Raw genomic sequence first — 24,988 nt, 5'->3', positions numbered from 1 at the left:
GGTGCCCCCGATTTCCGGGGTGTACACAGCCGTAAAACGGAAGTGTGGTGCTTAACGGGAATCGACGCCCGGAAGGTCAGCGTGTGAAGGAGGCTGTGGTAACGCGGGTCTCCCCGCGCCTACTGTGAAGCAACCGCCGAGCGCTCGACCCCGGCTTGAGGCAGGGTCGGGAACGAGACGGTAGTTTCCTGAGACACCATGGAAGGCGGCGGGGGAAGTGGTAACAAAACCACAGGGGGATTGGCGGGTTTTTTCGGAGCCGGTGGAGCAGGTTACTCGCACGCGGATTTAGCCGGCGTCCCGCGTAAGTATCGGGCCCAGTATGCGAACATTTCTGACTGCTTCCGGCGTCTGCACTTAACGTGAGCCATTCGGAAGCATCAGCGCTGGTAGCGAGGTTAATGTGTCTGACCGGCTGCTCTTTCAAAGCTATTGTGAAATTGAGCTTCTATGAACATTGTTTTGGGGGACTGTAGATCCCTGGGGAAGCTACCTGTGGTTGACCCGGATTTAAGGGATGATGCATGCTTTCTTCCGTTTATATCTAGGTCCCTTTCTGTTATTATATGTATTCCTATATGTTGTCGTGAGTTAAGAGAAAAGCCCAGATTTTCTGGAAATAGCGTATTGCAAATAGCAAGCAATTAGTTAGCTTCTTGGCGAATTTTTTTTTAAAAAAATCAAATTCCAAAGTAACTATTGGGGCCAAACACTCAATACGTGGAGTCGGGAAGTAAATATGAGTTGGAAAAAGTCAGGAAACCATCTAAATAAGCTGGAAAGTGAGCTATACTTTATAATACACGAAGGTATATATACTTACATGCTTCTCTGAATATAACTTCCCATTCTTGTGGTTGTACATGATGTGAAGTTACACTGGTGGTGTATTCATATATGAACATAGGAAAGTTATGTGCAGTTCATTCTACCGTCTTTCTCATTCCCTCTTCCTTCCCCCACGTATGCGCCCCCCATCCAGTGAACTTTCCCCACCCCCACATTGTGATTCAGCAACCAAATATCAGAGAAAACATTCGGCCTTTCGGTTTTTTGGACTGGCTTATTTCACTTAGCTTGCCTCCAATTCCATTTACCAGCAAATGCCATGATTTTATTCTTTATGGCTGAGTAATATTCCATTGTGTAAGTGTACTACATTTTCTTTATCCATTCATCTGTTGAAGGGCACCTAGGTTGATTCCCTAGCTTAGCTATTGTGAATTGAGCTGCTATGAACATTGTTTTTTGAGATTGAGGGTCTCCAGAATGAGTCAGCCCCTAAACTGACAGGTAGAAGAAAAGAGAAAAAACAAAATTTCATGGAGCTTGTAAATAAAATATTTATGGAGCCTATAAATCAGAATTGCAAGACAGGGAACTGTTAGAAGCTTAGTTTATTATATGTAATAACTTGTGGGAATTTTTATGCAAATAACATCTTGTTTTCTCTCTAGTAACTGGTATGAACCCTCTGTCTCCTTATTTAAATGTGGATCCACGATATCTTGTGCAGGTAAGATTAAAATTTTAGTGTTTGATGTTTTATCTTACACTTTAAAAAGTTCAATTATTTAATTCCAAGTTGAATTAATCCATGAACTTAGTACAGGTACTTAATTCTACCATATACTAAGTCTCTGGTTTCCATTCTTTTTTTTTTTTTCCTCACAAACCCTAAGAACTTGGCTTGTATCTTTCCCTGAAACCATTTAACCCCCTTTAAAGGGAGTTAAACCAACAAGGAATGCACCCTGATAAAAGTAAATTTTGCTTTTAAAGCTCACTTTGTAGTATCAGAATACTGGGCTAAATGTTAAGACTTTAAACACTAGTGGTTGAATATCTCAGGAAAGCAAGGTTAATTTAATGTACTGAAAATCAGTTTATGTTCTGTGACATATCAATATGTAATAAAGCAATAAAAATAAGAATATAAGACAAAACCACATGATTACCTCAATAGATGCAAAAAGATCATTTGATTAAATCCATCTCCCTTTCATGATTTTAACACACACACACACACAGAATAGTAGAGAATTCCTTCAACCTAATAAATGGCATCTACACAATAGTGAAGGACTATTTCCCCTTTAAGATCAGGAGTAATAAAAGCAATTTCTACTGACTTCACTACTGTTTAACATTCTGTAGCCAGAGCAGTTAGGCAAGAGAAAGAAATGGCAGATTGAAAGAAGAGTGAAACACTTTGCAAATGATGTGATCTTGTCTTTTAAAAATCAAATAAAGGTACAAAAAAAAAAATAGGGCTGGGGTTGTGGCTCAGCTGTAGAGCGCTCACCTCCCATGTACGAGACCCTGGGTTCGATCGTCAACACCACATACAAATAAATGAGTGAAATGTATTGTGTCCAACTACAAGTAAAAAATAAATATTAAAAAAAAAAAACTTACAATTAATAAGTGAATTCAGCAAAGTCTCAGAATATAAAATTAACATAAAATCAGTTCTGCTTTCCATACAGTAGCAACAAACACTCCAAGTGTAAAATTACTTTATAAATGTAAGAGCTAAAGATATAAAACTCTTGAATGAAATCATGGCTATAAATAGTTGTGATTGGATTATGCAGTAGTTCATTTGCTACCAAAAGCACAAGTAATAAATAAAAAGTTGGTTAATTCAATTTAGTCAAAATTGATTTTTTTTAAAAAGCTGGACCCAGTGACATGCCTATAATCCCAGCAATTTAGGCGACATGAAATAGGAGGATTTGATACTTGCCTTAGCAATTTAGCAAGATTTTGTCTCAAAAACACAAAACAAAAACAAAACGAGGGGTTGTGGCTCAGTGGCAGAGCACTTGCCTAGTATGTGTGAGGCACTGGGTTCGATTCTCAGCACCGCGTATCAATAAATAAAGGTCCACTGATAACTAAAAGAATAGTAAAAAAAAAAAAAAACAGAAACAACTTGGTATGCACTGGGTTCAATCCCCAGTCCCACCAAAAAAAGAAAACAATTTTTTTTTTTTTTAAAGGGGAAAGAGCCAGGCATGGTAGTGCATGCCTGTATTCCCAGCAGCTCAGGAGTCTGAAGCAGAGGATCACAAGTTCAAGGCTAGAGACTTAACAACACAACATATTATGTTCTTTATGTAGTGTTAACTTGAAAACGTGTTCACACAAATTGTACATAAATGTTCATAGTAACCAAAACAAACAGTTTAGCTAGGCCCTAAACAACTTAGTGAGACCCTGTCTCAAAAAAAAAAAAAACGCTGGTTGGGGGCTGGGAACGTGGTTGAATGGTAAAGCACTTCTGGATTCATTCCCTAGTACCAAAATAAGAAAAAGAAAGGGGAAAGGTAGTCAAAGACTAGGAGAAAATATTTGCAGATCATTTACCTGATGATGGACTTATAGTTAGAATGTTTAGTTTTAAAAATGTTTTAAAACATTAATGAAATAACAATCCAATTATAAAATTCTAATTATAAATAGACATTTCTTCATGAAAGTGTATAGATGCCAAGTAATGACATGAAACTTCAGTGTCACTAATTAGAGAAACTGAAGTCACAAAACCACAGTAAAATACTACTTCAGGCCCACCAGGAGCTATAATGAAAAAGACAATAACAAATACTGGTAAGGATGTGGAGAAATTGGACGTTCATACTTTGCTTGTGGGGATGTAAAATGATAAATCTGCTTTGGAAATAGTCTGGCAGTTTCTCAAAATGTTAAAAATAGAATTATCTTATGACCTGGCATTTCTACTCTTAGATATACACACAAGAGAATTGAAAACATGTTCACACAAATTGTACATAAATGTTCATAGTAGCCAAAAAGCAAAAACAAACCAAATGTCCATTAACAGGAGAATGAATAGACAAAGTATGGCGTATCTATGTAATGTAATATCATTTGGCAATTAAAACATGAATTATTGTTTCATGCTACAACATGGATGAACTTAAAATGCCTGCTAAATCAAAGAAAACCAGTTACAAAAGACCGCTTAATATATGATTCCATTTATATGAAATGTCAGAATAGGCAAATATATAGGCATGAAGAGTAGACTAGTAATGGCTTGCAATTGAGACTATGTGGGGAATGAAACTATTGAATTGTACATTAAATAAATGAGTAGTATAGTATGTGAGTGATATGTCAGTAACTTAATTTTTTTTTTCCTATTCTAGGAATTGAACCCAAGGCTTTGAGCATGCTAAACAAGTGCTCTACTGCTGAGCTATACCCTAGTCCTTAAAAAAAAAATGTTTTTTAATAAGGACCTTGTGAGTTTAAAGCTTCATTGTTTTTGCAGAAAATTTATCATTTAAATTTATTAAATTTTAATAAGTGGATTTTTTAGAGGCTCCCATCTTGTCAGTTTACTCAGAATTTCACAGAACATGTATTTTGCTTAAATGTTGACTTCAGAATTAAAGTGCTACTCTAGCTATAAATGCAATATTATTTTGATCTTACATTGCTAAGTGAGTATGGTTAGACAAAAAAAAATGTGTATTCAAAAACAAAATAGGGAATTTGGGGATGCTAGAGGGACTTCAGAATTGAAAAAGTTTTTCTAAACCTTTTTGTCTTCATGTTACATGTAACAATCGAAAACAAATGTAAAGATGATACCTTAATAAAAATTACATTTTTAAAATATTTTTCTATACTTTTAGAAAATTAAATATATCTTAAATACTGCCTGTCAACTGACCATATAGTAGTTTTGGCATCAGTTTTTATTTGTGCTTTCTCTTGCTATTGCTTTTGTATTATCACTACTCTTAAATCATCCCTAAAATGTTTTCTAAATTATGTTAATAAATCTTGTTCTCTGTTAGCCCATATGAATATCTGGTATAAAAACAAGGAGACTTTAAATAATTTCCAGTGTCCATAGTAGTATTCACATGAAATTATAAAGATGACACATAATCTCAGCCTTCTGACTATTTCATCAGGTTCATTGATATCTGTTCTTAGATTCATTTGTCTTCTGTATTGACAAACAAACTTATGGTATTTTAGTGACACTAGTGTCCAACTAGAGTGTCACCAGTACAGGTTTAACAAGAACTTTTCAACGTATCTTCTCCTGTATTCATTGTATTAATATACTTTACTGTCAGTTTTGTGTATGAATTGATGTACATTTGCTTCCAAGCCTTGAGTGAGCTTGTGCTGACATGCCCTTGAGCTTGCTTGATAAGGTTCGGCATAACCGTATTTAAAATCACTATAATTTAAATGTCAAGAAGCATCCAAAATTTGAAAAACTATGTACAGTATATCATCACATGGAATCTTCTCAAGATTTGCTTATTATTCCCCAACTGACCATTTTGTGTGATGAGAATACATGTGCTTGTTTACTTGCAGTGTTTGGTGAGTATTTTGTATGCACAAGCCAGAAATTAAAAACACAGTGCAGAGCTAGTTTTCCTAATTAGTAATGCATTTACCAAAGTTCAGTATTTGCTACAAGGAGTGGGATAAATGTTGATATTTAGTGGTTTTTAGTATGTTGAATGTGGCACACTCTGTGTGCTATCCATCAGGGAATTTGCCAAAGCTATTTTTTCATGGAAAGCTTTCCTTAAATGAAACTGTTTTTTCTAACTGTATATTGACTCTTAAATTGATCATCATTTTTTGCTCTCAGTAGCATTTCTCTCTCTTTTTTTTTGAGAGAATTTTTTAATATTTTTCAGTTTTCGGCAGACACAACATCTTTGTATGTGGTGCTGAGGATCAAACCTGGGCCACATGCATGCCAGGCGAACACGCTACCGCTTGAGCCACATGCCCAGCCCCTCTCAGTAGCATTTCTCAACCCAGGATTTTGGGTCATCTTCCAGGGACTCATGTTAATTATGCATTTACTACAAATAGGGTCTATAACTTCCTAAGGTTATTAAAGGAATATATGCGGTCAGGGTATTATTCAGTGGTAGTGTGCTTGCCTAGTTTGCATGAAGCCCTGGGTTCAATCCCCAGCTGAAAAAAAATACTATTAAGGGTATAATTTGCCCTTGTATGACTGATGACTGATACAGATGATTGTACTTTAATAGTTCTTGCTCATTTTTTGAGGATCATTTGATTTTACATGTGTAAGATGGTATTCAAGGTTTAGTTGCTACAAAATCAAAAATTATTTTTTTCCTTCAGACTTGACAGTCTGTCATCTGTTAATTCTTATAGCTTTCAGTGTTCTTTTCTTTAAAGCTGTTCTTTCTACACTCTGTCACCTCAAATTTGTCATTAAGGCAGATTACATATTATCTATCTGATTTACATTTTGAAGGAAACAAGTGCTAAATGAGAATCCCTCCTAAGAACAAAATGTATTATGTATTTCCTTTCACTTTGATTTAGGTATTGCTATTGCTGCAGACAATTTTATTTTTGTTTAAATAAGATAGTTGAGGTTTCCACACATGGTGGCACATGCCTGTAATCCCAGCAACTCAAGAGGCCAAGGCAGAATTGCGAGTTCAAAACCAAAACCAGTCTCAGCAAAAGCGAGGCACTAAACAACTCAGTGAGACCCTATCTCTAAATAAAATACAAAATAGGGCTGGGAGTCCAATCCCCAGTACCCTCCACCCCATAAAAAGACAGTTGAGTTTGCATTAATTCAATGTTTTACTTTCTAGAAAAACTGCTTTGAAAAGTTAAAAGTAGTTTTCAGGTGCTGTCTTGAGTGATGCTCAACTTGGTTTTCTTTATTAATCCATTAGGAAACGGATGAGTTTATTTTACCAACTGGAGCTAATAAAACACGGGGCAGATTTGAACTAGCCTTCCTTACCATTGGAGGATGTTGTATGACAGGTGGGTGTAATGATATATTTTTTTCCTTTGGTGTCCTCAGTTTAAGAAGTTGATGGTGCTACCTTAGAATTATTGCAGCATTTCTCTAGTTATGTTAGCTTCTTCCAACTGATCATGGTGTCCAACCCAGGTTCTTTATTTTATTTTTGGTCAATAGCCAGAGTCAGCTCTATAGTACATTCACAAGGGAATTTAGGAAATAATTGGGTTCTGTTTTTGTTTTGTTGATAAATACTTATTTTCTAGCTTATTAAGCACCATGGAAATCACTATTACATAAACGATCATCAGCCTTAGCTGACATGAATTACTGCTTTCACTTTGATGATGAGGAAAGTGAATCATGGGGTATTTAAATAATAGTAATCACTCTTGATCATGTAGATCTTAAATGGCACATCAAACTTTTCAATCCCCTGGCTTTTGAAATCCTACATTACTTCCATCACATAACTGTTTCCAAAGTGCTGAGGATGCTATTGTCTTGAACAAGGGTCAGCAATGAAACAAAAGAGCTTTGGGTTCTTATAGAATCAACAGAACTCAGATGGATAATATATATACTGACAGGGCAACTAGCCTTGAAATAAATGAAATGCATTCATTTTAGGTATCTGGTGGAAAATATTTCAACCAAACTAGCTAATTCTATGTCTATCTTAAGAAGAATTATCAGGAATGAAGAATGATTTTTATTAAATAAATTATTTATGTAAATATGTAATTGGTTTATTTAAAATAAATTGTTCTTTTAAAAAAAAAAGAAGTTGATGGTGCTTAAAATGAAAAGGAATTAGAATACTGGTTTTAAGGGTTTTTTTTTATATTTTCAATGTTTTTTTTGGTATTTATATTTATCCTTCTTTTCTATTAAGTATAAATGAAAATTACTCAGAAGTATGGTTGTTGTTGTTTTTTAATACAAAGCTATATTTGGATGAATTATTATGATTTACCAGGAGCTGCATTTGGAGCAGTGAATGGTCTTCGGCTAGGATTGAAGGAAACCCAGAACATGGCCTGGTCCAAACCAAGAAATGTACAGTAAGTCTCATGTAATCATCTGATACAATGATCCTTGAATATTAACCTCTGCTCTCGTAGTGTAATGGGCACAAATCTGAGATTGCAAATGTTTGGAACATTGATATACTTTCCTTTGTTTTTTCCTGTTTTTTTTTTTTTTTCTTACTCAAAATAGAAGGAACCAAGGAATCCAATTATTGAATGTAAGCTTTTAAAAGGAGTGATTTTTGAGTTAGTGTCCCTCAGTCAGCTGGTGCTGCACCAGCCTAACTTTGCAGCTATGTGGATTCCATTCTCCAAGCTTATATGACATGCTTTTCAAATAGTTGAATTATTAGTAATAAACTTTGGATTATTCAGGGGCATGCAGAACTGGAGAACTTGGTAATGAAGAAATAAGCAGTTCAAAAGAGTAATGCAAAGTCTGTCATTTTACCTGAATTTCTTAATGTCTTCACTCTCCATTTCTGAAATGAGGAGCCAAAGAACTTTAAATGTAATTCCTAGAACCTAGAGGTAGATTTAAAAGATTAAGATTTCCTCAGGAATTTTAATTTGCAGAGAAGGGAAGGTACATTTAAGGTCCAGAAAGTATACATATGTCTTCACTGTGCTTAAGAAGTAAACATAACCAGTCTCTATCAATATTGCTTAAATAGTAAGTTGTTCTGTTTGGCATGTTTTTATTCTTGATATAAGTAGAATCACAAATATGTATTCTTTGGCTCATGGTTTTTTTTAGGACACTTTGAACTCCATCTTCCATATGTATTATTCAGCCAGCAGATGGCAGCAGATTTACTGAATTAGAAGCTTTTAATATTCTTATTACTATGTGAATCACTGTACTTAAATTACCATCCTCCTTCAGTATTTTATGTTTATTTTTGTAACATTTGTCCGTTGCTCCAGTAATTTTTTTTACTTCTTGTATATGAGGAATTTTAAATTAATACCAAAGTAAACAAAATAGCATGATGAATACTTATGAAGCATAATTCATCCTAGCAACCATCAGCCACAGCTTATTATGTCCCATCTCCTCTCCTGTATTGTTTTGAAACAAATTCCTCACGTTATGTTAAATATGAATTTGGAAGTGAAAAGTCTCTTTGAAGAGACTTTATTTATTTATTTATATCTTTATTTTATTTATTTGTTTTTATGTGGTGCTGAGGATCGAACCCAGGGCCTCTCACATGCCAGACGAGCGCTGTATCGCTTAGCTACAACCCAGCCCCAAGACTTTATTTTTTAAAAGAGTAGTAGTTTTATAATCATTCTTCTACATAGAGGCAGCATTTAATAATGAAAAGAAGATAGGATTAGGATCAAACAGATATATGTGGTTTTTATTGTTTACTGTTTTGTGATCTTGAGTATACTTCCTCTACTTTTCTGCCTTATGGGACACAATAACTGTGGCTGATGGTTGCTGAGGATGGTTATGCTTAATAGGCATCCCAAAGAATTTTACCAATTTGCAGTACCTCCAGCAATACAAAAATGAAAATTAATATTTTTAAAGCTAATTACAGACTTTAAAATATTGAACTTAAAACATTAGTAAATAATTTAATTAGAAATACTTTTGTTTGTGAGGATATTAATGTTTTTAAACATTGTTAGAAGTAATACAAATTTTTATACTATAGAACGTTAATTAATGAGTTCTTTTACTCTTTGTTATTATATTTCCATTGTTTCCAGCAGTAGTCAGCTATCCGGACACAACCATTCCTGTGATGGTGTTACACTGCTGGGAGAGGAATATCTTGTCTTCTTCATCCAGTTGCCTATGTCACTGTTCTGGTAGCATGTGGCACTGGTACAAGGCAGGACTTTGCTTCCTTGAGAGTGTGCTAAGCATTCACTTTGGCTGCTTAGTTCAAGTTAGGGAGCAGACACGGTACTTCCTCCATGTATTCTAGTTAGATGGTTGTTAATGTTCAGTTCTACTTCATATCGTATAGTTAATATACCCCCCCTCCCAGAAAGAAAAGCCATTGTGTCATAGTAAAAATGATATTTTCACATTCATCTATAATGTTTCTTTATAAAATACGTTATATAGAGTATATTCCAAGTTGTTATTCAAAGTTTTTTTATACATGTTTAATAATTTTTTTATATTTAATATGGGAATTTTAACCAAAATGTTGAGAATTTTAACCTAACCCTTATTTTATATAGCATAAAAACCATCTTTATTGAAATGTCAGGAGGCATTAAAATGTATCTCAAAATTAAGAAAATGTTGAGGCTTGACTTTAGGCATTTTAAAAAGCTATTATTATGGTTTTTTTTTATGTTACTACAGAACTATGGATTCTTAATACAGATTTTTTCTTCCCTGGTAGGATTTTGAATATGGTGACTAGGCAAGGTGCACTTTGGGCTAATACTCTAGGTTCTCTGGGTAAGTAGAAATCTCATTTGATAATAAATCATATTATAATGCGAAGAAAGAATATATAAGTATGAACAATTTGATCAACCAAAATTCTGATTCAAGGATTTGAAACAATTATGTTTAAATCCACTTTGGTGAGTAGGATATCATTAGAAGAAAGACCCTGAATTATTTAATAAAATAGTAGGTGCTATTTCTGTTCTGTATACCGTTTCTAAACGTTTTAAAATATTTTAAACACTGCCTTCTCTTGTCCATGCAGGACACCAAATAAGGTCAAATTTTAACTAAACAAAATTCAGGTGATTTAGGTCTGAGGCAAAGGGCTATGTATGTTGGGAAAGGTTCAAGGTTCTGAAGTGGAGACATGATGGATTAGTCCAGTGCTATTACTTTTTTCCTAATAACCTGCTCAGCAGATTTCAAGGACCTAATTCCAGAGTTATAATAGTTTCTTTGTAGATAACAAAAACATTGGCAGTTCTAGGTAAGAGGTAATTTAGTAGTGCTTAGTCAGAACCAAATACTTTCATCACGTGTTATTTATAAATGACAGGCTCTTTTGATTATTGATGACTTAAAATAGACCAGCCTGTGGCACATATGCCCTAACGCAAGGTTTTCATAATTTATGAGCTCAACTGAATGTCTGGAAATCTTTTACTTGTGGCAGATTAAACAAGGAAAAATGTAGAAAACTCATTGAAAAGGTAGAAAAATCCTCTTATAATATACTAAGATCCCAGCCTTGTTGTGGGCTTTAGAAGCAGTGCGTTTGAACACCTTAAAGCCAGATTCACATTTTGATTCTAATAAATAGCTACTTCCATATGCTGCTCATGCCTACATTTCTCCTGTCCCCGTTGTGTCTCCGTGCCCAACATGTGTGTGCACACAGTCACCCTCTTTTGTTAATTCCTCACCTCCTTTGTTAATTCCTCTGTACTGGGGGTTAAACCCAGCAGTGCTTAACGACTGAGCCATATCTCCAACTCTTTTTACGTTTTATTTTGAGACAGGGTCTCACTTAGTTGCTTAGGGCCTCTCTAAGTGGCTGAGGCTGGCTTTGAACATGTAATTCTCCTGCCTCAGCCTCCCAAACGGCTGGGATTACAGGCAAGTGCCACCATGCCCAGATCTCTTGTTAATTTTTAATTGCTTATATACCCAGGGTAGTTACTGTCCCTTTTGCTTCAGACTTTCTCAGTTTTAGCACTATACATCCCACATTGCAAGAAACCTCTCGGGCCTAAGCAAAGTGGTCACTGGGTTTGTCACTCTGTATTCTTTTTGTAATATGATCAATCATAATGTTCTACTCATGTTCACTTGTAGTTATATAAGTTGAACAGATAGATGAACGTTAATAAAAGTATGAAATACCATAACAAAGGAGTTATAAGTCTTAAGTTTGGTATAATGTTGAAGGGTCAGTTATAGCTATGATTTTGTGAAAGGGTAAGAAAAGTCGTTAATGCATTCATGTCTGATAGGAATCTAAAAGTAGCAGAGGTTGAGGGTTGTTTGGGGGAAAATCATGTAAAACCAAATGGTGCCAATGTTATAGTTTTTTACATGTACAAGAATCAAACTTTATATTTCTTTTTAATTTTATACACACACAAAATATGAGAAAAAGGGAAAAGTTTTACTGCTTCGCTAGCAAAAGACAAACATGGGGGGATCCTGTCCTAGAAGCTATGATTCTGCCCATCAGGGGGAATGGAGGGTTTTTAAAGAGGCATTTCAAAGGCTACATTCCAGCTGTTCCCTGTCCAGAGTTGTAATTCTCTTATTAATTGGGGATATAGTTATTTCTTAGATCTTCTGGCTAATTATAACAGACTTAATCCAAAGTACATATACTGGGTATATGTGGGTAACATATAAATGAAAAATTTAAAATATACTTTTTGGGCTTTCCTGGAGTAGTATATAGAAATAGTTACTCTTCTGAAAACTTACATAGATTATTTTTTGCATAGCCAATCAGAGTCATGTACTAGTGTGCATATGTGCCTGCTTTGATTATTAATGGTTTTTGTTTCAAGTGACTGTAGTATTTCATTGTATGGAAAGTTTCTTCCTGTATCAGTTTAGATGGTACAAATGCATTTTATTTGTTGCCAGGCTTTTGCTATTAGAAACCGTTCCATTGATTATTCTGTGTATCTTCAGATAAACTTATCTAAATATTATTGCCATACTGACTTTTAGTCACACTTTTATAACATCACTTCTATTTTTCCTTTAGCTCTGCTTTATAGTGCATTTGGTGTTATCATTGAGAAAACAAGAGGTGCAGAAGATGACCTCAACACAGTAGCAGCTGGAACTATGACAGGCATGTTGTATAAATGTACAGGTAGGTACTACTGAATGGGGAACTATCACTTAATACACTTGTTGTGTGCTTTTTTAGTTTTCAGTGAAAATGTTATAGTATTTTTATAATATGGTGTAGTTCTGTAACCTTGTGGTTATTTTTGGTTTTGTTTTTTTAATTTAAAATATGTCATAAAATTTACTGTCTTAACCATGTTTAGGTGTTTGGTACAGATAGTGTTGTGTGCTCACATTGTTGTACAGCTAATCTCCAGAACTTATTCATCTTCCAGAACTGATAACACATTAAACAGCTATTCCCTGCTTTCCATTTCTCCCAGCTCTGGTAATCTTATACTTTCTGTCTCTGAACAGAAAGGATGAGTGAATAATTAAAACAGTTGCCTTTGGGAACAGAGAATTAGCTAATGTGATAATGGTGGTACAGTAGTCTCAGGCATCATTGAAATCTTTTAATTTTAAGAAGATAAGTTAGATAATCTAGGTACCTCATATAAGTGAATTTGTATATCATTTGTCCTTTTGTGATTGGCTTTTCACTTAGCATAATATCCTTGAGGTTCATCCATGTTGTAGTATGTATCCGAATTTCTTTTTTTTTGAAGGCTGAATAATACTCCATTCCATGTGCTACAATTTGCATATCTGTTCCTCTCTCAAGGGTTTTGTGGGCTGCTTCTACTGAATTTCAGTATTGTGAATAATACTGCAGTGAACATGGATGCACAAATATATGTTTATGACCCTGTTTTTGATTCTCTTATACATATACCCAGAAGTGGGGTTGTTGGGTCATATACTTCCTGGTTGTTATTGTTGTTTTGCCATTAAAAAGAGCTAAAAATTTCTCTAGGTTCAATCCCCAGCACTATAAAAAAAAGCAGGGAAAAAGGAAGAAGATTCTTTTCTATGTTTTTCATTCATTTTGTTTTTTTATTGTAGATAGAGTAAGTTTTGGAATATTCAAAATTACCATTTTTTTGTATTTCTTTTTTCCTGGTTTTCATTTTGCTTGTTTGTGGTTTGGGGCATTCATTTGAACCCCATGTTTTAAGTTCTCTGCCACAGCTACAGCCTTTTTTTTTTTTTTTTTTTTTTAATTTATTTTAAGAGTCTCACAACGTTGCCCAGTCTCGCCTCAAACTTTTGATCTTCCTGCCTTAGCCTCCTAAGTTGTTGGAATTAACAGGTGTGCACCATTGTGCCCAGTTTACTGGTATACACAAAGCCAAAGGCACAGTTCAGTATAGTGTATGTTATTCCTATAGAATCTTACTCGGAGATCTATGTTCTCTTCTGTGTATAAGTTCAGTGGGTTAGACTCAAATGTCCCAGTGATGCCTAATTTAGGTCTCTATATTTCTTCTTTATTGGACTGGGGATTGATCCTAGGGGCCTTGTTCCATATACTAAGCACATGCTCTACCCTTGATCCATTGCCTAATTATTTTGTTGGTACATCTTTGCTTACTTCTGGTAATATTTTTTTGTCAGACATATAATTTTAAAAGTCAAGATTATTGTCTTAAAAATCAAAGATTTCAATAATGCATGAGACTATGCATTCACCATTCTCACCTTAGCTGGTTTCCCATTCTGAAAGGCAGTTACTTTAATTCTTCACTCTTTTATGTTTCTAGATAATATTTCTTGATTTTTAAGATAGTAGATATTATGGGGCTGTGGCTCAGTGGTAGAGCACTCACCTAGCATGTGTGAGGCACTGGATTCAAGCCTAAGCACCACATAAAGATTTAGGTATTTTCCATCTACAACTAAACAATAAAGATATCATTTATTGACTGCAGATTAGGGAGACTGCTAAGTCCTTAAAAATTATATAAAATATACATATGGGAGAAAGGAAGTCTCTTGCTTTTTATACATTTTCTTATTTATAAGTGTCTGAAGGGAGCAAAGGTCACTTTTATAGACAAGTCGAAATTCAGGCTAGCTAAGTTAGTCAAACCCTAGTCTGACTTCACAGCCCATTGTATTTTTCAACATACCAAATAGCCTCCAAGAAATCCGGGAAATTTTAGAAAGGAGTAATAGTTGGATTGGGCCTTAAGAATTTTGTGCTGGGGTTGTGGCTCAGTGGTAGAGCACTTACCTACCATGTTTGAGACACTGAATTCGATACTTAGCACCACATTAAAAAACAGTAAATAGACAAAAATAAAGATGTTATGTACATCTATGATTTTTAAGGGGGGGGTGGTTAGGGGGAAAAAAAGACTGAATTTCAAATTTATCTGTTTAGTTACCTGATACCATATAAGGAAGGTTTAGGAGAAATGTCTGGGAGGTTAGTCTAGGCTTAGGCTTGAGAGGCTAGGGAGAAAATTTAAAGTTAAGTTGAAAGGCAATGTAGTATCAAGTTTTTTGACTGAAAGTATCAAGAGTCATCCTTGGGGGGCATTAAGCTAGAAATAAGGAGTAGAGAAAAAAGATTAGAAATAGAAGTCAAAATGGTCAAGGAAAAATATTAATATAGAACGTTATGATCAGTGATGAACTTCACAAGTGATGATATGAGGGAATGGTGATGGAGGGATAGATGTCAAAGATGATTAGACGCTGTTTATTGCTTTGCTTTTCTTTGTTTTATTATATTGTGGAAGCAGAATGTGTTACTCTGCACAGCAGCTAGCTCTCCTGGGTTCCTCACCATCCAGCCTTTATTTGCAGCCTCTTCCAGGGAAGACTGAACTCATTAAAACATCTCAGTTGTTTCTTACTCTCCATTATACTGTCATTTTAGGACTTTTTTGTTTGTTTTGTTTCCAGTGATACTTAGTCATTTGGGTGATTGCTTTTCTGTGGGTGATGGGGAATGTTCTAGAACTCTGGAAGGATCCCGTGAAAGTTTCAGAGGGTTTCTAAACCCAAAATTAACATACATATAGACTACTCAGGAGACCGGTGAATGTTTAAATTTGCTGGGAGTTACAATAGACACTTTAAGGCTTATGATTTAATGGAAATTCTAATATTTAGAAAAATCAAAAGTCTAATTAGTCCATATTCTTTACAGTGGCCTATGATGCTCAAATCATCTACATGATTTGTGCCCTTGCCACTTCGGGTTCCAGATTTGACTGCTCTTCCTGTTGCCTTTTAACACCCACTTTTGGCTGTTCCCTTAAAACATTCTTTCTAGATATTGTACCTGACATTATCCCTCATTTGTCTGTGTTCAAATATTACCTTCTTGAGGCCCCTCTTAAACACCATACTACACAGTTTTCTACATTAAAGTACAATTGTTGAAAGACAAGTTATTGAGCAGAGGATCTACATATTGAAAATGTTAAATGACTAAAGCCAGAGTGCCCCTCCAAGTACTTTTTTACTTTTACCATTGTTTTTATTATGACACTTGGTGAAAAATCTTGATATCTCACCTTTTCCCTGGTTGCTTACAAAATTGAGCAACTTCTATTGTTTAGATGTTGTTTGTATTTTTCTCCCAAAGTCCTTTATCCTTTGTTTTTGCAGTACTGGGGATTGAACCCAGGGTTATTCTACCATTCATCTACATTCTTATCTTTTTTTTTTTTTTTTGAGATGTCATCTTACTAAGTTGCCAAGACTGGCCTCAAACTTGGCATTCCTCCTATCTCAGCTTCCATAGAAGCTGTGATTACAGGTGTGTACTAATGTGCACATTTTTTATTGGGTTGTTCCCTTAACTGATTTATTGAAACACTTCATATATTATAGCAATTAGCCATTCACCTATTACACACATTAATGTTTATTCATTGGAAAAATATTGATGCCAGAAATTATACAAAGAAGTCATCAAGCTGGGCACAGTGGCATACACCTGTAATCCCAGTTGGCGTGGGAGGCTGAGACAGGAGGATCACTAGTTTAAAGCCAGCCTCAGCAAAACTGAGGCATTAAGCAACTCAATGAGACAAATACAAAATGGGGGTAGATATGTGGCTTAGTGGTCAAGTGACCCTGAGTTCAGTCCCTGGTACCCCCCCAAAGAAAAAGTCATCGAGAAATTCTTTTTGGCATGTGAAATTTAATTCTAAAGGCCTGTTGTTCAGTTTAGATATTGATAAATAGAACCTTTTAACAGTGACTCAGTATTATTATATAATTTGAAGAACTGGATTTGTATATCCTTTTACTTTGCTTTTACAAACGGATTTTGTTACGGAAAGCATAAGATTTGTTAATTAGGGCTTTGAGAGGGCAGCAAGGATTGCTATATCTTTTAACTTCTGAGACCTTGTTCCCTGAAAATAAGTAACTAGGCCACTCCTGAGCTAATTGATTATAGCAAAACCATAGCTGTTCGTGTTATGATAGAACATGGTCATTATTAAATGGATTCGTATATGCCACGGGGAATCTAGTAATGGCATTTCACATGCTTTGGAAAATATTACACAGTTTATCAAAGTAACATCAGACCTGAACTAAAAATCACATCATCAGAGTTCTTTAACCTAGCTTCTCTTTGGTCTGACAATTTCCCATTTTCTTATGTGTTTGTCCACATGATCATTCTTTCCACTAAAATGCTTACAAACCTACTATATTGAAACTTTATACCAAGCTCCTTTCCTCCCCCCCCCCCCCACACCTTTCAGGTTTTTTGTTTTGTTTTGGTTTGGGGGCGGGGGGTGTTTGTTTTTGTTGGGGGTACCAGGGATTGACTCAGGGGCACTAAACCACTGAGCCATATTCCCAGCTCTATTTTGTATTTTATTTAGAGACAGAGCCTCACTGAGTTGGTTAGCACCTCACCTTTGCTGAGGCTGGCTTTCAACTCAACCCTCCTGCCTCAGCCTCCTGTGCGGAATTCAGGTGTTCACCACCACACCTGATTATTTCAGATTTTTGTTTTTGAAGAGTACACTGGATGTTGGAAATATTTCAGGTCCGCAAGGAATTAGCTATTCCCCAAGGATTAAGGGTATTTTTCTTTTTAATGTGTTTTTTAAAAAGTGTAATACTGGGATTCATTTTGACATTTATACTTGCATATAATTGACTCCATTTCAATCCCCAGTATTTTCCCTTTTCCTCCCATCCCCCTTTCCTCTACTCTACTGTACTCTCTTCTAGGAATTTTTATGGGATTACCCCTTTGCCTCCCAACCCCACTTTTTTTTTTTTTAATTCTGTGTTTCTTCCTAGCTTCTGCATGTTAAAGGACATTATCCTCTTTGACTTTCTTGAGTCTAGCTTCTTTCACTTAGCATGATGTTTTCCAGTTCCATCCATTTACCAGCAAATGTCATAATTTTATTCTTTATGGATGAGTAAAACTGCATTGTGTATATACATGTTTTCTTTATCTATTCCTCTGTTGGTAGGCATCTGGGTTGGTTCCATAACTTGACTGTTGTGAATTGTGCTGCTATAAACACTGATAGGCATGTATCACTGCAGTATGCTGGTTTTTATTCTTTCAAATACTAAGGAATGGGATAGCTAGGTCATTGTAATATTATAAAGCATTGCATATGTGTGCAGCTGCTGAATTTGGCAGGTCAGATCCAATAGACAATAAAGATACTCTCTTTATACAATGTAGCATTTATTTTAGCAATAATATGGAAGCAAAAGTGGTACATGAGACAGAAAGGGAAGAAAATATATCACCAAATTGGGGGAAACACCAACACCTGAAGTCATATAGCTGGGGAGCCCCAGGGCAACTTTTCAGGGTCCCAACTGGGAGTCCTGGGCAGAGCATCCTCTCCACAGGTGAGACTCCCAAAGTCTTATTTCCAGTGGGGTTACTTAAATGCAAGTTAGAACAAAGAAAGCAGGGCTGAGGATGTGGCTCAAGCAGTAACACACTCGCCTGGCATGCACTCGCCTGGCATGCGTGCGGCCTGGGTTCGATCCTCAGCACCACATACAAACAAAGATGTTGTGTCCGCCGAAAACTAAAAACTAAATATTAAAAAAAAAAAGGAACAAAGAAAGCTCTGTTCTAACAACCTCCTGTGACTTATTGATCGTCATCTCCCCAGGGACTGGCCACATCCTCAAAGCCAGAGGGAGTGATAGCCTTGAGTTTTGAAGAGTGAGCCAAACCCATGGAAAAGTGAGCATTCTTTAACTGTTCCATCAAGGATGTCCAAAGGTCACAGAAGGCACATGGTCAGGGAAGATCTTTAATATTTTAAACCAAAAATTGGTAAAAGAACCTAATTGGCCTTTGCCAGAATGATTGCCAGTGTGGTTGAGCTAAACTAAATCAGTAACTATGAAGTGATGTTAGAACTCTGTGTCAGCAGTGTATTTACCTCCTCTGTTCCACAGTTGTGATAAACATTAGAATCTACTTGTCACTTGACATAGAATTCATGGATGTTCTTTTTACTTTTTCTCTTTTGAGCCAAGATCTTTATCTTCCTAATTTAGGTTGGAGGTTTCCCCTATTGTGTTAACACTGTAGTCCTTCACACAATGTTAGGTTCCCATATCTTTGGCTTAACATCAAATATTTAGCCTTTTCTTCCCTCTCTTGTTAGAAATATGTTTTAAGTTAGATCCTAATTCAGTGCATTATTATAATGAGGGCTGTTGTAATACAGGAAATGCCATAATGGCTTACCTTATGTTGGAAAATAAGGGATGGTATGGAACGGACCTCAAACTTCCATATCCTTGCATTGGGCTAGAAGTACCTTCCACTCAGCTCCAGCAAGAAGCCTTCCATTTATTCCAAAGAAATTGTAATCTCAGATTTTTGTGTGAAGTTCCTGGTTTTAAAATACTTAAGTCTTTTTTTGGTACTAAGATTGAACCCAGGGTCACATTTCCACTAAACTAAATCCCCAGTTCTTTTTTGCTTTTTATTTTGAGACAGGGTTTCACTAAGTTGCTGAGGCTGTTCTTGAACTTTGAACCCTCTTGCCTCAACTTCCTGGGATTAAGGGCATGGGCAACTGGGCTGGCAAAATAATTAATTTTTTAAACATAGTGTACACCAACAAAACTTACGGGCTGTGTGCCATCCTTGTGCTGTCAGTTAAGTTTTAAATTTGTCTTCCACTGAATATTTTCAATGTGGAAATATTTTAGGTTTTTAACAAGGTTTTCCTGTGCCAAGGTATTTTAGTCAGCTATTGCACTGCTGTGACTAAAAGGACCCAACCAGCACAATTATAGAGGAGGAAAAGTTTACTTGAGGGCTCATGGTTTCAGAGGTCTTAGTCCATAGAAGGCTGGCTCCATTCAAGGTGAGGCAGAATGTCATGGTGGAGGGAAGCGGCTCACATCATCAGGAAGCAGAGTGATTCCACATCCCATATACAAATATATACCCCAGAGCCACACCCCAATTCCCACCTCCTCCAGCCACACCGTACCACTTAATCCCTCGCAGTGGATCAATTCACTGATTGGGTCAAGACTGTTAGAACCCAATCATTTCTCCTCGGAACCATCTTGCATTGTCTCAGCTGTGTAATTTTGGGGGGATAGCTCATATCTAAATCATAACACGAGATAAACTTTTCATGAGCATAAAATGTAATTAATCCACTCTCCTATCCATGGAAGCTCTATTTATATGTACTTACATACATATGTTACAAGAAGTTATTTTGAGCTTTTAAACATAAAATTACAAGTAAATTCCATTTTTAATATAGAAGGAAAAAAAAACTTTTCTCAAATATCTCAAGAAAACTTGGGGTTTTGTAATCCTTTTGAGACTTCCTCTTAAGATTTATGGAATAGAAACACTACCTGATATATGTGATGGATGAATTACCAAAAAACCAGAATAAGTCAGCTAATCGGGTGTTTAATGTATAATCCAACAATCCATCAAATAAAGATATTTATCAAAAAGCCTGAATATAGAGAATATGTAGTTAATTCAGCCATTTAAGACAGAAATGTAATGAAATGTTTTAGAATCTCACCAGCTACATGACTTTTTATAAAAGGTCATCTTAATAATGGGCTCACCCATATTATTACTTTGAGGGTTGTGAAACAAGTTACAATAAGTGCTTATATCTGAAAGTATAATTCAATGAATGTTAATTCCTTTTCTGTCTTCTAGCTTAATTTGATATTTGATCTTTACACAGGCTGTTTTGATTTAACTCTTAGGGTTTGATTTCATGATTCTTTAAATTTCAATACTGTTTAGTTCCTAACATCATTCACAATAGCCAAAAAGTATATACTCAAGTATCTATTAACCATTTGATAGATGAATGGATATACAAAATGTGGTATATCGGACAAGATAATATTATTCAGCCTTTAAAAAGAAGGAAATTCTCTTGCCTGCTACAGCATGGATTAGCCTTAAAGGACATGATGCCAAGTGAAGTAATTCAGTCTCAAAAGTACAAATATTGTGTGATTCTACTTATATGAGAATTTAGAATAATCAAGTCAAAGAGACATAAAAGTATAGTAGTGGTTGCCAAGGATGGGAAGTGAGCAGTATTTTTTTAATGGATACAAAGTTTCAGTTTTGAAAGACAAAGAGTTACTCTGGCAGTGAACATTGGTGATAATAGCATAATAGTGCAAATGTACTTAATGCTACTTATGTTCTTAAAAAGTTAAGATGATAAATTTTGTGTATTATACTACAGTTTCATTTCTTTCTTTGGATGCTGGTTATTAAACTGAGAGCCTTGTGCATGCTGAGGCATACACTTTACCATTGAGCTACAAACACCTCCGTAATTTTTAAAAATAAAAAATTTAAAACAACCCCCTCCCCCCAAATGGTGTTTAGTAATATGTAAGTTAAGACTGTTTCTGTGCAGCAGGAGCCACTAACTGTTGCTGGCAACTGCTGCCTGTCTGTTCAGTGTCTGAAAACTAAGGATGTGTTTCCACTCACTATCCCCGCCTACCACCCCATCTCTGGGTATTGGGGATTTTACCCAGGGGCACTTAAACAGTAAGCCACAGTCCCAGCCTTCCAAACCACTGGGTGTTTTGACTTTTTTTTTTTAAGTAGGTACATTTAAATAATTATATAAGAAGCACCTACACTTAAATATTCTGATTCTTATTTTCCCATGTTTACAAAAACCATTATTTGTTCTTTCTCTCTGGAAAAATTATGTAAGGATCCAAAAGATAGGAAGTAAAACTGAAACACAAGTCTTATTTGCTTTGCTCTGTATAGATTGACCATTGACCTTATTTGCTTACTCCATGTTCAACACAGTTATATTTGATGATCAAATTCCTGTATTTAGTTGGGGAGAAGTTGTTTAGAGAACTTAAAACAGAGACCCTTAAACTTAACAAATTGACCAGTTGGGAAACCCTGAAATTACTGAAAAGAGTTAAAATTAAAACATGGGTCAGGATTAGCTATGTGGTAAATAGAAATCTAACATTGCATATGTTTAGTGTCTTTTTGCTTGAGGTAACTTTTCTCTAACCTTTAAAGAGCTTATTACACTGAATTGAACTTAGCTTTTGTTTTGGTTAAAGAAATTGCTTTCTGGGATATAAATTATTCTTAAGGGACACTTAAGGTACACTAGTATCCTAAAGATCTTAAAGCCTTATAGATCCCATTGTTGTTGTGTAACTCCCAATTTCTGCATCAGAGGATTTCTGTATCAAAGAGAATACATGTGGAAGCTTGTTACTTGAGAACTAGTGTGAAAATTCTTCCACAAGGGCCAAATAGAAGCCATGTTCTTAGAGCACTCAGAACAAAGGGTCAGCTGGAAAAAATGGTTTTAGCTCTTTCCAAGTCAAGTGAGCAGTCTTTTGGATCTGTAATGAATGTGTAAAGTTGAATCATCATGGAAAAGTATCTCCAAAACTACTGTATTTTCAATTAACTGCCCTCTTGCCACTTTCCTACTGATAAATAATAATGAGGGGAACTTTGCCTTTGTTTTCTGGTTGATTCAGAAAGGAGTTTGAAGTGTTATTATTTTGGCTGTCTCCTTTAGAGAACCTTCATCACATTTCAAAAGTTTAGGTCTAATAACTGAACCATAGTAATGCAGGTGTGTATTCTCCCATGCTTCAGTTTTGTTCCATTTTAGGAATTTGGTCTATTAGTTTCCTTTCAGCCCTACAGCTTTCTCTTGACCTATTATTAGTCAAAAGCATGAGATCCCTATTAAACTGAGCATATTATTTTAAGTCAACAGGATAAGTGTATGTTATTTTACAGCTTTATTATATTTTCTAAACAACACTGGGTACAGTTGCAAATTCAACTGCCATGTCTACAGTCTAAATGTAACAAGATAGGGATGATGTGGACTTTGATTTGTGGGGCTTTTTAAAAATGTTTTGATCTTTCTTACAGACCTCAAAAAAAAAAATTTGTTTGAGTCTGTTTAAGAGAGATAATTAAGGCATTTCACAGTAGAAGCCTGAGAACTTAAGCAGGTCAGATATCAGAAGTTTTCAGACTGGAAAGATTCCTGCAGGGAGTGGCCCTCCAATCTATCAGCTGCAACCATTTGGTAGTACACTCATTGCAGAAATGGTTACTTCTGAAGTGATGTTAATGAATTTCACAGAACTGACTGGCATAGACTTCAAAGGTAATAAGATCCACCACAACTAGGACAAATACTCTGCAGAAACACAGTGGGCTACCTGAAGTCCATGTTTGTGGAACTGCAAGAGAATCACATTGTCTTTTAAGTGTCTTTGGGAACCCCCATTTCTGTAGAGCTTCTTAATTTGGTTTCTCTTTACCACATAAAAGCTATTTATTAAAGCGATGTAACCATAAAGTTGGGGCTTTTTCTATGTTGGGAAATTTCTGTGTGGTTGCTGCTTGTTTCAAGTGACTGAAACATTTTTGTTTCTGCATTTCAAAGGAAATCTTTTTCCACAAGTGTTCCTTTGTTGTCAAAAAGAAGTAGTTTAAAGTCTGACTCATGATTTTCCCCCCCTTGCTAGTACAGTAAAGCTGGGTGTCTCTGGCTCTTCAGTTGTAGGAGAGTGACACATCAGTGCTGGGAGTTGCTATTTACATTAGCACCACCATCTTAGCCATTACTCCTTCTGAGTCCTCAAAGTTAATATTTGGAGAACCTGTTCAGAGTCCAAAGGCTGCTATATTTCTACATAAAGTATTCACCTTATTTACATTATAGTTTAAGTTCGTTGAATTTAAATGCTAGTGAAATTTTAAACTGTATGAACTAGCAGAAAAGAACTTTCAAGAACTTCAGAAATAATAAACACAAGGTCTTATATCCAGAACCAACAGTTACAACCTGAATTGAGATAAATGAACCCATTAATCCTGGTAGCTACAAATTGTTAAATTGAAAGTGAAAAGGGCTGTGAATGTCGAAATACAAAAAAAAAAATGTATGTGTATTAAATAATGGTTTTGAGAATTTATCAACCAGACTTTAAATATGTCTGAGAAACCACAGTTTATCTAAATTTAATCCTGTGTTGAGATTGAATGTTTTAAACAAGTGTAACCCCATAATTGATGTATTTTCATTTTAGGACACTATACAATACAAAGCTATTTCATTATTTTTTTCTCTCCCTTCTCTCCCAGGTGGTCTTCGAGGTGTAGCACGAGGTGGTCTGGCAGGACTAACACTTACCAGCCTCTATGCACTGTATAATAACTGGGAACACATGAAAGGTTCCTTTCTTCAACAGTCACTCTGAAGATTTTTACCAACTGATGAATGTAGGACATTTCAGTAGTCATCTAGACCAATTAATCAGTCTGGAGTTACCTTCTCTTCTACCTACAATTAGTTTGAGAAATTGGAAATTCCAATTTGCTGTGATAAAGATCAGGACCGGCATTTCTTCTTGCCCTTAAAGGCAAAACCCTTTGGTGACTCACTGAGTAATGTGGTTGGTTCTCTTCTCCTTTGGAGAAGATATTGCACCTGTTCTCTCTCCTACTCCTTGACCTAGAAAACCACTTACTCTCAGAATTCAGGTCATGCTTATTGTTAATACTTTATCACTGTTTGTTCATTTCATGATCTCAAACTGCAGTGTTGCCCTGTGTTCTGAATAAAGGGTAAAAAATAAGAACCGTTATAACTCCCACATAACCATATAGTTGGTGTCTCCATTCTAAAACATCTGCCCAAGCCAGGCACAGCAGTGCACATTTTTAAGCCCAACATCTTGGGAGGCTGAGGCAGTATTGCAAGTTTGAGGCTAACCTTTGCAACTGAGGAAGACCCTGTCTGAAAAACTAAAAAGGACTGGGATGTAATTCAGTGGCAGAGTGGTCTTGATTCAATCCCCAGTACCACAAAAAAAGAAAATAAAACATCTCTTTGGATATGAAGGCAAAGTTAATCTTGGCATTTTCTTCTGCCTAAAGGAGGCCAAAACAACATGTTTTTGTGTTTGTATTGCAATGAAGGTCTGTTGGTG

At 35.7% G+C, this 24,988-nt stretch overlaps 1 protein-coding gene and 1 non-coding gene across 2 annotated transcripts; both read left to right on the top strand.

Moving 5' to 3' along the window:
* Positions 1-52: 52 nt before the first annotated feature.
* Positions 53-24,857, top strand: LOC114102392 (mitochondrial import inner membrane translocase subunit Tim23). The gene is made up of 7 exons (XM_027947850.2): positions 53-304; positions 1,458-1,516; positions 6,738-6,831; positions 7,791-7,875; positions 10,218-10,276; positions 12,525-12,635; positions 24,141-24,857. Exons 1-7 carry the CDS (start codon positions 199-201, stop codon positions 24,254-24,256), a joined length of 630 nt encoding a protein of 209 aa, XP_027803651.1. The 5' UTR covers positions 53-198; the 3' UTR covers positions 24,257-24,857.
* On the top strand, positions 9,563-9,766 carry LOC114102477 (small nucleolar RNA SNORA74). Its single transcript, XR_003584514.1, has one exon. It is a non-coding gene; the product is annotated as a small nucleolar RNA SNORA74 (small nucleolar RNA).
* Positions 24,858-24,988: the final 131 nt, after the last annotated feature.

Source organism: Marmota flaviventris, chromosome 4 (assembly GCF_047511675.1).
Source record: "Marmota flaviventris isolate mMarFla1 chromosome 4, mMarFla1.hap1, whole genome shotgun sequence".
In the NCBI taxonomy this organism is placed as follows: domain Eukaryota; kingdom Metazoa; phylum Chordata; class Mammalia; order Rodentia; family Sciuridae; genus Marmota; species Marmota flaviventris.
Note: the sequence above shows the minus strand (reverse complement) of the source record. Positions and strands in the feature narration are given on the sequence as shown.

What these genes read in the sequence shown, in the direction of transcription:
- LOC114102392 (XM_027947850.2), top strand. Translation starts at nt 199, where the DNA reads ATGGAAGGCGGCGGGGGAAGTGGTAACAAAACCACAGGGGGATTGGCG. An exon ending in TGGAGGATGTTGTATGACAG is followed by an intron (nt 6,832 to 7,790) that starts GTGGGTGTAATG and finishes ATGATTTACCAG; the next exon opens with GAGCTGCATTTGGAGCAGTG. An exon ending in TAATACTCTAGGTTCTCTGG is followed by an intron (nt 10,277 to 12,524) that starts GTAAGTAGAAAT and finishes TTTTTCCTTTAG; the next exon opens with CTCTGCTTTATAGTGCATTT.